The 14298-nt window shown below is 47.2% G+C and overlaps 1 protein-coding gene across 3 annotated transcripts in view; it reads left to right on the top strand.

Annotated features, from left to right (window-relative positions):
• LOC108930060 (adenylate cyclase type 5-like) overlaps nucleotides 1-14298 on the top strand; it is a 59866-nt gene that overhangs the window by 31821 nt on the left and 13747 nt on the right. For all 3 annotated transcript variants that reach the window (XM_029256723.1, XM_029256724.1, XM_029256725.1), the window contains exons 2-4: nucleotides 7380-7529; nucleotides 8393-8514; nucleotides 13460-13571. In XM_029256723.1, the coding sequence (XP_029112556.1) occupies nucleotides 7380-7529; nucleotides 8393-8514; nucleotides 13460-13571 (384 nt within the window). The remainder of the gene's footprint in view (nucleotides 1-7379; nucleotides 7530-8392; nucleotides 8515-13459; nucleotides 13572-14298) is intronic.

Raw genomic sequence — 14298 nt, forward strand, 5'->3', positions numbered from 1 at the left:
ATAGAATTGCACGGCGATGGCTTTAACCGCCACGCCACCTGCTGGCCCGCATCCCTTTTTTTAACACAGATACGAACGGATCCCCGTCACCCCGCGCGCTCCTCCTTTCCTGCCGTCCTTGGTGCTTTTTGGGTGTTTGCACTCCACTGGACTCCACCGGACGGTCAAAAGGAGCGGCGTCCCTCAGCGAGCTGGACAGTTCAGTGTCCACTTGACCTCCGCCTATTGCTAAAGGAGACCGGAGGGCTGCGTCTGTCCCGGAAGCAGCCCCGGCTCCATGAGGATGCGCGACGCGCCCCTCGGAGACCCTTCGAAGCGAGGAACCCGTTGTCCTCGGCTGACCGCGGATGAGCAGATGTAATAACTTGGCCCTCGGCGAGAGACGTGCAAAACAATAGCGGGTCACGCAGGGACGTGCACTCGCACTTCTGTTTTTTCTCCTCAAAGGTGCATTTCATCAGCTTTGGCAATGGCTGGCGTCTCCCGTGCAAAGAACCGGTGCCGCTGGCCCTCGGCAAGCGACCCGGTCGGCACCGATGTGGACCGTCCTTTGACCGCTGGGCATTTTCCTCGGTGCATATATTTGTTTAACCTCTTTTAGTACTTTTAACACGACCAAAGGTACCTGGGGTTAGAAGGAAGTGAGTTACGTGTCCTAACATCTAGTATTCGTATCAAATGCTGCTCGGACGCGTCCTGCGTGCGGCAGCGGTGAGAAAAGACGCTATATTTGGAACGACTTTGAATCTTTTTGAAGCTGCAGATGAAATGAAAAACTCTTGCGTTTGGTCCGTTTGCCCGTCGGAGCATCGCGCTCTTCAAAGGCGTGACTCACACGGTGACATTTACCACGCCGTTCTAGAATATTCCACAGCCGCAGCGTCTGCCGTTCTCCTCGGTGAGTCGCGTTCGGTGCCCGTTTGGGGTTAGATGCTTCACGGGAGAAAAACGGGGTTCGATTTCCGACACGTGTTTGGGCATCGGGCCGACCGTGTGTCGTTTTCACATCCGAGGTGACGTTTGAGACCCTGATACGGAAATGATGAGCGTGACCCGTGATGTGACGAGGTCAGTTAACAGCGGACCTTATAAATACATTACATTATTGGGAAAAAAGAGGAGTTTTTAGGCTAGTATGTAGAAAATGTTCTTTTATGGTGTGTGTGTGTGTGTGTGTGTGTGTGTGTGTGTGTGTGTGTGTTCTGGACGGTTGAGTTCCATACCCGCCCACGAGGTCAGCCGTGTGACCGCCCGTTTACCGTGTCCATTTTAAATTTCTTTTGATCGAAGCCCCGCCGAAGAGCCCCTTAATACCCGTCATTAGTTCATTATGTGTCACGCACGGACCCCGTGGTAATTGACGGAACCCTGCTAGGAAAGAGCATTTTGTCGTTAAAGACTGTTTGAAGAACGTATTTATTACTGGGTCTAGGTTTCTAAAAGCTGCGCAGCCAATCCTGCTCCAGACCATTTTGCCGCAATCAGTTTTCCATTGAGCCATTAGGTATTAATTTAGCTATTGATTTAATTTGCCCGTTATTTCCATTTCGTCACGATAGCTGATCTGTGAACTCTGATAACTTCACTGAAATCGTGACATCGCCCGAACTTTCAGCACTGTATCCCATGGGTTTATAGCCGGCGCTTTCAGGCGAGGCTGGGGTTTCTAATAGTGTGGCGCTACGCCGTCCCGATGATGTGCAGAGGGACCTCTTGTAGTCCCGGATGAACTTCTGTGACCTTGTCCTTGGGTGACCCCATCCACGCCCCCAGGGCAAGTCTCCTGCCTTCCGGCACTAGGACTCTTCTCAGCTTGGCCTGCTTACATTACAGTGTGTGTTACTTCCAAGAAGTGAGACAGTGACACCAGTTCGTCCCTGGTGGGACGTGTCCAGGTGGGAAAGGTTCCCAGATGCAGGACGTTCGAGAAGGACTCGGCTAAAGAAAGTGGTGTCAGAAGTGGGATCGGGGTCTATCGTGCGGTCTGCCGCGGAACGTCCCGCCGCTAACGTGGGACGGCCTCGGTCTCGGCTCCGGCGCAGCCCTCGTGTCGAGACCCGGTCCGGTCCGGTTCTACCCGGGTCTCCGTCGCGTGTTAGTTTGGGAACGTGAACTTCCTAATTCCGGAATTTCTCCGTTTTGTCTTCAGCGTACTCTGGATAAGGTCACTTACTGTGACTTCGTAATTTACATTTTTACACTGCAGTGACTTCTGCACAGACAGCAATTACTACACAAAACAAAAGAGCTGGAGCCACCAGTCAGGAAACATTATTATTTATTTGTTAATTCATCTGAAACTTCTGTAAAAAGTGAATTACAAATGCTCAGTTTGTACATTAAGCTACTTACACTGATTTACCAATTTATACAGCAGGGTAAATTTTAGTGTATCATTTCAAGGTAAGTTTCTTAACCAAAGTTACTGCAGCGGGAGGTGGGGTTCGAAACCAGGTCTTTCAGTCGAAAGGCGTCGACTCTAGGCACTACGCCCCCTGCTGATCAGTATAAATAAATAAAAATTGATTTATTTAGAAGAAATAATATTTAAAAATTAGTATTTTGTTATTATAGATTGTTTAATGTATTGAATAATAATTTTTTAGTGTTTGTTCAAAATAAACTTACAATATTGATTAATGGTTATTTATTTAATTATATAACAACAAATGCAGCAAAATTGATTTACATTGTACATTAGCAAGATTAAGTTATATTGTAAGTTTTTTCTGAATAAATGTAAAACTTGCACCTCGATACACGTGATAGCCATTCGGAGAGGTGTCCCCAGTCTGCGGTGCGTGTTGGTGTGAGGGTGTCTGCCGAACACTTAAATAATGCAGCGTCACACTGTGTGTGAACTTTCCAGGAGGATTTTTGTGTCTCCAAATGAGACCTTGGGCCGCTGGACCGCGGGAGGCCGAGGGCACGTAAGACACGCGCTCTTCAGGGAGCAAATATTGACATCCGGGCCGTGGCGTTCTGCTCCTCTCGTCTGTCTTCTGCTAATCATTAACTGCGCTGTAGAATGACACCGTGTGCCAACAGGACCCCGGTCCCCGGCGATGGCGATGGCGATGGCGACCGCGGCCGCGTTGGAGCGCCGCCAGCACTCAGTAGGGTTTTGGAACATTGACGTGACGTGGGCTCCCTCGTCATCATTCCTAACCTTCGCACTTAAGACGTGTGGTACCTTGACGCCAGCGTTGATATTTACATGTACATTTATTTGTTTATCTGACGCTTTTCTCCAAAGCGGCTCACAGTGTTAAGCTGCTTACACTGATCTACCCTTTTTTACAGCTGGCTATTTTTTACTGGAATAGTTCAAGTCCCTAAGCCTCAACAAGAGCACTTTGCTTGTCCACCTCTGGCCACTTAGTGTTCCAACTCACATGGGGTCGAGGATCCAAAGTCAGTCGGTTCTCAGTTTTGTCCAGATTCTGATGGAACAAACTCCCTATGTCCCTCAGAGCTACTGAATCCCTCCCACATTCAAGAGGAGTCTCGAACCCATCTTTGTCTTTGAGAGCCATTTCTCTCCTGACAGCTCCATAAATGAGTCCAACACCATCTGCTATGATTATCCATGTATTTGCCATTTGAATGTCACTCCTATAGGCAGCTACTTGAGGGATGTGAACCAGCAACCTGGTGGATTCAGACCCACAAGCTGCGTGTCCATAATTCTGTTTCTGTCGTCTGTATGTCGGACCCCTCTTGTTGATGCACTTTTCTTTACTCTGAGTTGTGTGTCACTTTACTAAATGAATAAATGTAAATGAGTGTGTTGTTATGATGGCATCGTTTGGGCGAGGGATGTGTGTGTGTGTGTGTGTGTACTGTCTTCACTAGTTGGAAGATACCTGACAGAAGCACCACGAGAAACTTTACCGTCTTAAATATACCACCAGGTGCCGGAAAGGAGAGACGCGCGAAGCCCCTGTTGCACAAACACACCCGTGTGTGGTACAGTGTGCGGAGGGGGTGAGCGACACACCACGGACGCGATCAGCAGCCCACACACCTGTCTCTGTCCAAGCAAATAAATATAACATATGGGTGGATCATACTCATCTCTGCTGCGTCGTTCCGGTACGTTCTACAGCGCGCAGCTCTTCGTTCCTTTCTCTTTCTGAAAGGGGCGCCCGTCACCCTTAGCGCCACACAAACGCAGCCCATTAGAGGTAATTTGCTGCAGCATCAAAGGGGTTTCGAGTGCAGCTCGGAGCTTCGCGGATTAAAGTGTCTCTGCCTTTCAGAATTTCCTAGTAAAAAGAGGAGCTTTTACCGTACTCCTGTGTGCCTCAGCAGAACTTCACTGAGTATCAGAGCGTGATTTGCAGTACCGAAGGTTGCATTGCAGCGTGGAGATGGTCTACACTGCTAAGCTTGTACACTGATTTACCCACTTATACAGCAGGGTACTGTTTGCTCCGTCAATTCTAGGTGAGCACCTTGATCAGCGGTACAGCGGTAGGATTCGAACCAGGGTCCTTCGAGGCCAAAGCCAGCAGATCTAACCAGAGCACTACCTGGAGCCCTTTGCTACCTGGGTCTTATGAACCGTTGGATCAGGACTAACTTTAAATCACATTAAAAGATATAATTGGTTCTGATTTATCTCTGTGGTCATAATGGACCAAAGCATTTTTACTGCTACAATGTACTTTGTATATTCGTACTGTTAATATATTTGTAGTTAGTATATTAATGCTGGCAGTATATTTGTAGTTAGTACACTGGCACCGGTACTACAGTTGTACTGCTACTATATTTGTTCTGTTAGTATTTTAAATACTTTATGTACTTGGTAGTTAGTTAGTTAGATACAGTACTTGGTTAGTTCTTTGGCTTGGGAGAGATGGTTCTAACCACTGCGCCACTTGCTTCCCCGCCAGTTATTTACATGGAAGCCACATTTACCCCAAAATAGGGTCAGAGCAGGAACAAAAAATAAAAGCGTATCGGATGGGAATATCCTGCTTTTCCTGCTTCCATCGGCCTTATCTGATGCACCTTTAGAAAGCGGAATGATGTGGTTCTGGGTGAACGAGCTCTGCTGCCCTTGGCTTTTTGTGTGGAGCAAAACATTGCGGGTCATCTCAGAACAGAATGTCCACCCTGCGGTCAGCATCGCTCAGTGTTGCACCGTACAGTCAGCATTTCTCAGTGTTCAACCCTGCGGTCAGCATCACCCGGTGTTCCATTGTATGGTCAGCATCGCTCAGTGTTCAGCTGTACGGTCTGCATCACCCGGTGTCCCACTGTACGGTCAGTGTCGCTCGGTGTTCCACTGTATGGTCAGTATCGCTCAGTGTTCAGCCTTATGGTCAGCATCGCTCAGTGTTCCACTGTACGGTCAGTATTGCTCAATGTTCCACTGTAAGGTCAGCATCGTTCAGTGTTCAGCTGTACGGTCACCATCGCTCAGTGTTCAGCTGTACGGTCTGCATCACCCGGTGTTCCACTGTACGGTCAGCGTCGCTCAGTGTTCACTGTACGGTCAACACTGCTCAGCGTTCAGCCATACGGTCAGCATCGCTCAGTGTTCAACACTACGGTTAACATTGCTCAATGTTCCATTGCACGGTCATTATCGCTCAGTGTCCTACTGTACGGTCAGCATCGCTCAGGAAGCAGAGGAGATAGCAGGGTCCCAGGCATGGTAAATAGTAGCACGGTAAAGGTTGTGTATTTAAGGAGCGCATTGCTAATTGATAGATAGACAGATATAAAATATTAATTTCAAAGGATTTTAAAATACACAATTAGTTTGATTTTCCAAAGAAATCCAAGTGCAAAAATCTTTTGTTCGTTTTTCAGTCTTCTTGGTATCGAGGGTCAGGAATTTTTCGTTACAGCACTTCCCAATCCCAGTGACCCCCCCCCCCTGAAGGTGTTAATTAAGTTGTTAGTTAAGATGTTAATTATCTGCTATTTCTGAGCTGTTCGCTGGATAAACGTCAGGGTTCAGGCTGCGCGAGGACTCAGTTTACACTTGTGCTAAATGCGTGTGGAGGGAAACGGGGTAAAGCACGGTTCTGAACAAAAGATGCAGGTGTGTTTGTGCAAATAAGACGCCTCCTTTATTTGATCATTTTGTGACAACAAAAACATAATAAGCAAGAAATGGACTTAGCTGAAGGATTCATTAAAGTAAATTATAAATGTATTCATGTATAACTGCAATTATGTTGAAATGATGATGTTTGCGTTTACTCCTATTTCACCTTGCTACCTGTCCTCAAATAACACTTTTAGTTTAATATGATTTGTATAATTTAATTCATTCAATCAGCCCAACAATCATTGTTAATACAGTAAAAGCTCTGAACTGAACATGTAGAACAGACGGGCGCTTGTGGGGACAGCGGGACCTGAAGGGACAGTAGTGTGATCTCCGGCTCCGAGTGCCAGTGAAACGATCTCGTCACCATGGTGATATGTAAACAATTGCGTGTGTGTGTGTGTGAGACCATCCCCTTGTACAGTCCCAGTGAAAAATGTGAGTCCGCCTGGTCAGCACCTGTTTGGGACGAAGTGGACAGAAACAGCAAAGTAACATACAAGTGGGAACTGTTGCAAATAATAATAATAATAATAATAATAATAAGAGACACGTGTGCTCATTTCCTGTAGTAGTGCATTAGTTTCCAGCCAGTGGACCCGCACTTTACCCTGGTACTGTGGCTCCTCCACCTTCCTGGTTCTCTCATCTCCACTTTGTTTGCTCTGATGCCATAAGCTGCCCACAGGCTGCAGGCTCCAAACCATGGCTGTTGCTGCCTCAGGTGCGAGGGAAATACCGCAGCTTTTACACTGACGTTAACTTCTCCAAAGCGACACACAACTCAGAGCAAAAAAGGGGCATGAAGAGCAGACAAAGAGCTTTCGAAAGAGAGCCACGATTATCAAAGCACTTGAGTAGCCAGCTGCATATAGACATGAGCATCACAGGAAGTACAGAGGTGGTTGTGAAAGTTCAGCTGCGATGCAAATTTACGGAGGAAGGGATTCAGCAGCTCCGAGGGACAGAGGGAGCTCATTTAGTTTTGCGTCGAAGACGGTGAAGGTCTGTGCCATGATGTTACCCATGATGCTGTCTGACCTCCCCTCCCCCGCAGCCCCTGGGCAGTGGTTGCTCACATGTTCTGGGTTCGAAGCCAGCCACTAATCACTGTGGACCACTCATCTCCCACAGGAAGCTCCGGAGGCTTAGTCACCGAAACAAGAAAAGCTTTGTCTGTGTCCTTTTTGTTCGCCACGCCGTCTCCGGACACGGCGGAGCGCGCCGGGTTCACGTGCGCAGAGCCGATTACCCACAATGCCCCGGATGCGACCGGCTCTCACCCTCGTGCCTCGGCTTTGCTTCGCAGCTCGTGTCCAATGTGCTGATCTTCTGCTGCACCAACATCGTGGGCGTGTGCACCCACTACCCGGCCGAGGGCTCCCAGCGCCAGGCCTTCCAGGAGACCCGCGAGTGCATCCAGGCCCGGCTCCACTCTCAGAGGGAGAACCAGCAGCAGGTGAGGGGCTGATGGGATACTGCAGGGACGGGCACTGGTTCCTCACAATCGCAACGTCCAGTAACGATGACTGCAAACAGGCCTCGCGTAGTCCTGTCCCACCAACACGTGTCATGGAAATCAGAGCGTCTCATTTCACAGTCCTTCTGCTCCTCTTGTTACGAAGAGCCGAGTTGCGAATTTTCAAAGATACGAACGTAATTGTTTTTTTAAATTGCGTTTTACACACTGACGTTTTCTTCTTGTACTTTTCGAAAGTGACCTGTGCATACCCGCCAAACCCATAGCTGGCAGCGAAGAGCACCCAAAGAGAAGAAAAATGTCGGACCGCCTTAATTCCACTCACCTCCACAGCGTTTACAGCTCACGTCTGGTGTTCTTTGAGTCTTTGGTGAACGTTGAACGTGTTTATGGGATGAATGTGTCAACAAGCGGTATTGAACAGCAGTTTGTGGAGTCCAGGTCTTTCCATTACCTATCATTTTAATTCGATCTTAGTTGTAAAGCAGCTGAAAGTTACTGCAGGCTAATTAAAATGTCAAAAATTGTATTATGGAGTATTTTAAAATATCCTGGACTCCTGTACGTCCTAAATCGTAAATAAATGCAGAGACCCGCATTATGGAGCTTTTATTGATTGCAAGTTAGTGGTAAGAATTGAGACTTTGGATTTACGAACGAACGGAGTTACAAACAGAGGTCTGATCTTAGGTCTGTTTGCAAGATGTTTGTGAGCCACTGAATACGAACGTTAATCAAAAAACCTTTTTTTTTTTTTCCTTGGCCTCCGCGGTCAGAGCCCAATTACCGATTGCTCAGCAGTTGGCCTTTTTCATCAGTATCTCCCTTAATGCCCCCCGCAGGAACGCCTCTTGCTCTCCGTGCTTCCCCGCCACGTCGCCATGGAGATGAAAGCCGACATAAATGCCAAGCAGGAAGATATGATGTTTCACAAAATATACATCCAGAAACATGACAACGTGAGGTAAGAGCGGGGCACCCAAGGGTGGGGGGGGGGATGAGTGGATGAGGCCAAAAATTAATATAACCTCTGTATAATATGACCACATAACCTGTATTTTCCTCACAATGGCAAGAAAAAGTCCTTCGTTAACTTAATAGCATGAATTTTTTTTTCATTAGCGCCAGCAGGTGGCACGGTGGTTAGAGGTATCAACCTCTAGACCCAGGTTTGAATGCCACCTCCTGCTGTAGTACCCTTGATCAAGGTACTTACCCTGAACTGAAATGATCCTGCTGTATAAATGGGTAAATAATAGTAACTTAACATTGTCCACATAGTCACACACACACACGCACACACAGAGAGTCTGAAACCGCTTATCCCCTACGGGGTTGTGGGGAGCTGGAGCCTAACCCGGCAAACAGCTCATTGTGGAGGGGTCACATCCAGGACAGGATGCCAGTCCGTCATAAGGCACCCCGAGCGGGACTCGAAACCCAGACCCACCAGAGAGCAGGACACAGCCAAACCCACTACGCCCCCACATAGTCACATAAATATTAAGTGCACATATTTAGGACATTCAGTAGGAAAGACTAAAATCAGACTCACAGATTTTATCTGTGTTCCCAACAATCACTACAATGTGTAATTTATTCCTGGGGACAGACAGTGAAGTGGTCTCTCTGTGTGTGTGTGTGTGTGTGTGTGTGTGTGTGTGTGTGTGTGTGTGTGTGTGTGTGTGTGTGTGTGTCTGCCTGCCTGCCTGCCTACCTGCTTTGGGCTCCTGGATTTACACTGTAAATCATCAGGGTGCCGCAGTAGCGACGTAATTTTTATATTTTCTGCCAAATGATCTCATAAAATGTAAAATAGTGCCCCCCCCCCCACTTCACATAATGCACCCCACCAGAACATTTTTGCAATTTATTAATGTACGTATATCATAAATACACTATTCGTTCCATTGAATCACATGATAAAGTGGGATAGATGGTAGCAGGTTCGAATCCCACCTCCAGCTCTAGTACCCTTGAACAAGGTACTTACCCTAAATTGCTCCAGTAAAATTACCCAGCTGTATAAATGAGTAAATAACTGTAAGTAGCTTAACACTGTAAGTTGCTTTGAAGAAAAGTGTCTGATAAATGAATAAATGTGAAATATTTACAGTAATAAATACTAATTTTTCAGTTGAAACATTTAAGACTCAGTGTGTCACTTGTGTGATTTTTACACGTGTCCCTCGGACCACTTGCCTATAATGACTGGTCCTTGCCCAACGGTGGTTGGACACCCTCATGTAAAGCATGGTAAAACCATGCTGTCTCAGTGAGTGACCTGAGGACATGTGTCACCTTCAGTGCTGAAGGAAACTCTTTGGTTTGTTTGTCTCTGACTGGAAACTTTGTAGCATTTGTGTCAAGTGGATTTATTTTATTATAGTAGAAGAGCATATAGAAGAAGAGGAAGCTGCCACCTAGTGGTGTCTATATAAACTGCAGCATTGAATATGAATATGAATATGAATACGAATATGAATATGATGAAGAAGGTTATTTTGCTCACATCGTGGACCTGCTTTGGTCTGAGTGGTTTTTTTTGGTCTGTGCTGTCTCCTCTGGACAGATTGTTCTAGACTCACTGAGCCGCTGCTGTCCAGCAAAAATACCCAAACAGGGCCTTGGCTCATTTTTCCTCCAGATGTAATTTGTAAATGTAATGAGGAGAACAAATGTAACTGAAGTAACCAATGCAACCATAGCAACCGATATAACCGACATAACCGTCATAACCAACGCAACCGACATAACAAATGTAACCGATGTAACCGACATAACGGACGCAACCATCGTAACCATTGTAAACAATGTAACCATCGTAACCGAGGTAACCATCATAACCGATGCAATCAACGTAACGGACATAACCATCGTAACCGGTCTAACCAACATAAGCATCATATTCATCATAACCAATGTAACCAAAATAATCATTGTAGCCAATGTAACCAATGTAATAAGAGTAACCAACGTAACCAATGTAACCAACCTTCCAAAAGTATCTTCAGACTGAGCATTTGGAGAGACATGCATGGAGATTATGTTTATGGGATCTGCTCACTTTTCGAAAAAGAATTAACTTTACTGAGTTTAAGAACTGAGTTTAAAGGCGAAATACCATGACCCTGCACACAAGGGGTTACTGACAATGGATGGACAGATGGAATACTTAATGAATTTTAATGAGTTTAAGGACTGAGTTTAAGAAGCATGACAACGTGTCCATCCTTCACTGTTTAGGAACAAGGCTTAGCTACGTCTGATCCATTTGGCCCGTGGGGGGTATTGAGAGGGTCCTGCACTTATGTCCATCCGCCTGACTCCGGCCCCCCCGCCTGTCAGTGACAGCACTCATACCCTGACACCGTAAAGTGTTTGCATCCCAGGAGGCCTGCTGTTGGACCTCGGAGAAGGTCCTTCATCTGAGCTGCTCCACCAGTACGAGCAAAGAGTAAAAAAGCAGAGTGTAAAATGATACTAAATTAAAAAGAAAACGACAGCAGGTTCCTTAGATGTATGGATGAGTGACCCAGTGTAAATAGTGTATCTGGGTGCTCTGGTTTCCTCCCACACTCCAAAGACATGCTGTTCAGGTTCCCTCATAGTGTGTAAAAGAGAGCGTGTGTGTTCCACTGATGTATGGATGAGTGACCCAGTGTCAGTTGTGTATCTAGCAGTGTAAGTCACCGCGGTGAATAAGGTGTGTGGGCTGATGGCACTACGTAGAGTTCATTGGAAGTCGTTTTGGAGCAAAGTGTCTGATAAATAAATACATGTAAATGTAAATGTAGATCACCTGGAATAAACTGAAATCTGGCAGTGGGGCAGTGAGGTGGGTCACGCGTACAGCAGTCGCCCCGCAGGGTCAATATCGGGATGACCGCCACCCCCAGCGGTTTTAATCGCTCGCGCCGCACTGTGCCTTAATGAACCGTGAAGTGGACCCACAGCGGGTGCCGCTCTTTGACAGCAGGGTGTTGCGTCCCGACTCGATGAGTCACAGAGCTCCTCGCTACGCCCGTTATTGACCGTCTCCGGCTCCAAGCGGCCGGTCGATGGAGCCCCGGGTCCTGGACTTTCAGGGAGATGATGTTTGCTGAGCTTTTAATCCCATCTTGGAGGAGACACCGGTGAGATTATATTTGGTGCTATTAATATCGGCGCTGTGGAAACGTGCTCGTATTCCGGGCCGCTCTGCGTGCCGAAGCGGCTCAGTAATCTGTGACTAAGAGCCCCGCTGTGGTCCTGCCTACTGCCAGCCTCCCAATTTGCTGAGTGACCGTGTCCTGACCGCCGGTACAAACAGAGCAGTTCCCCTGGGTAGCGGTGGGAGGTGCTGCTAAGATGTCTTCGATTTCTTACTGCCATTCCAGGACAGAACGGTCAGAGAATCTTAACCGTCCCATAGGGTCCGGGGCGTGTCTCCCTCTGGAGGATGTGGCCCGTGATGTCCAACCTTTTGTCCGCTGCTCATCCTGACTGTGGTTTATGCCCTGGAATCGATGTTGACTCCCGTTGACCCTATATAGATAGTGCTTCCGGAATGTTCTGTGTTCCATTTGTGTCCTCGGTGTTGAAAGGGCTGCGTCCTTTGTCTCTGTGATTGAGTCCATCCATCTGGCCGCTTCCTTTTTCCTTCAGTTACTCCAACCTGACACCACCGTCTTCCAGAGGGAATCCAACCTCGTCAAGACGTGTCCGCAGCGTCGTAACCTCGGTCTCGTCATTTCCGCTTCCGCACACGGTTCTGGTTTGATTTGATCCAATATCCATCTCTCCTGTCCTTTCCTGTCTGTCCATGGTGTCCTTAAGTGTCCCTCAGCACCACAGTTCAGGGGAGTCCATGTTTTTTCTCTCCTGCTCTTTCAGTGTCCACCCCCATACAGTGTTATCGAAACTGATTTTGTCCAACTGTTTCCGAAAGTTGGGCACCGAGGTCAGCAGAGACAGGGTGGGCGGAGCCTCTCGACCCTTGTGCACCCCCCTCCTTCCGGGTGGACACTGCGAAGTCAGTTCACTTTAACGGCTCCTCTGGGGAATTCAGGTGAAGGACCTTGCTCGCCTCTCTAGAGCGGAGAACCTGTACCGGGACTCGAACCCAGAGCCCTAGGCGTTACGCTGAAGTCCCAGATCTTCCTTCCTTCACTGAAAACTCAACCGCTTCCCCCTTTTTCACCTTCACCTGCACAATGTGAACTGATTCCCCACAGACTCCTCACATTTAAGCAATAAATTGAAATTACAACATCATGCAAAACCCTGAACTCAGTCCTTTAAGTAGATGTGTTATATTAATGTACCTGAAAGGTACGAGACGCGGTATTACCCTGATCCTTTGGGACGGCCAGGTGGGAATTAACAGGAAATGGAAATCCTTCCGAGAAGAGCGGGAGCCTCGCACCTCCGGGTCACGGGGACCTGCGATCTGACCGTGGTCCTTCAGCGGTCCTTCAGCGCTCCTTATAGTGAAGTCTTAATCGATTTCTCCAATGTTGGTTATGAGGGCAGGTAAAAGTCACAGAAGTAGATGAGGTCATCTCCAGGATTTATTTCATAATTCTCCTCTGCTGCCATGTTTTACTATAGTAACTGGATCATTGTCATTTGTGGCAATGCCACTGTGCTACTTAAGCTGCATACACTGATTTACCCATTTATTCAGCAGGGTAATGTCTACTGTATCAATTCAGGATAAGTGCCTTGATCAAGGGCACTGCAGCAGGAGGTGGGATCTGAGTCCAGGATCTTGTGACCACTACGCCCCCTGGTGGCCCTCCGCTGTGCTCCCTGGGAACGGTGGACAATTGCCCTTGACCGCACTTCTCTACCGAAATTGCGACGCCGGGACAGTTTGGCTGCATTATCGCTCTGAAACGGTCGTGTGTCTTTGTGTCCCTTCCCAGCATTCTCTTCGCTGACATCGAAGGCTTTACCAGCCTGGCCTCGCAGTGCACGGCCCAGGAACTCGTCATGACGCTCAACGAGCTGTTCGCGCGTTTCGACAAGCTGGCTGCGGTGAGTGACCGTCGAGCCCCCTCCTCTGCGGCGTTCGCTGACCCCCGCGGGGCTGCGGTCAGTCGAGGCGCGGTGTCATCATCGCCGGAGTCTGCCTGCGTCGTTCTGCACCGCTTTGCTTCAGGGATAAAATATATAAACTGCTCCTCAACTTATGAATGGACTTCTGGTCATAATTGTGTTCATAAGTCATTTTGTTTGTAACTCCAAAGTCACTTTTACTAGTAATCCCCAATCAGTAAAACATTAGTTATATAGACATACGTATGATTAGAGTAGCGGAGTGGTTAGAGCTGCTGCCTTTGCGACCCAAAGGTTGCAGGTTCAAATTCCCTTTCAGACTATAGTACAGCTGAGCAAGGCACTTACCCTAAATATGGCTCCAGTAAAAATTACCCTGCTGTATAAATGGGTAAATAACTGTAAGTAGTGTCACTTTGTAAGTTGCTTTGGAGAAATGGTTGAATAAACGAAATACAGGCTTTTCTCAGTTCATTCCCAGGTTTGGCTCTGGGAAAGTCTGGGATATAGTTATGATATGACATTAAAAATACATATAAATCAAAAATATGGTTTTTATTTCAGTATTTTTTATTAACTCTTGTTAAAGCTAGAAACAAGTAGTAATCACTCTGTTTTCTAATATATATAGTGAGTAAAAAATTATTTTATTTTATTTTTTTACACTCACGTTTTCGTCCCTTTGGACTCTGGAAGATGGACTTGA

The sequence above is a fragment of the Scleropages formosus genome, chromosome 12 (genome assembly GCF_900964775.1).
Source record: "Scleropages formosus chromosome 12, fSclFor1.1, whole genome shotgun sequence".
NCBI classification, from domain to species: domain Eukaryota; kingdom Metazoa; phylum Chordata; class Actinopteri; order Osteoglossiformes; family Osteoglossidae; genus Scleropages; species Scleropages formosus.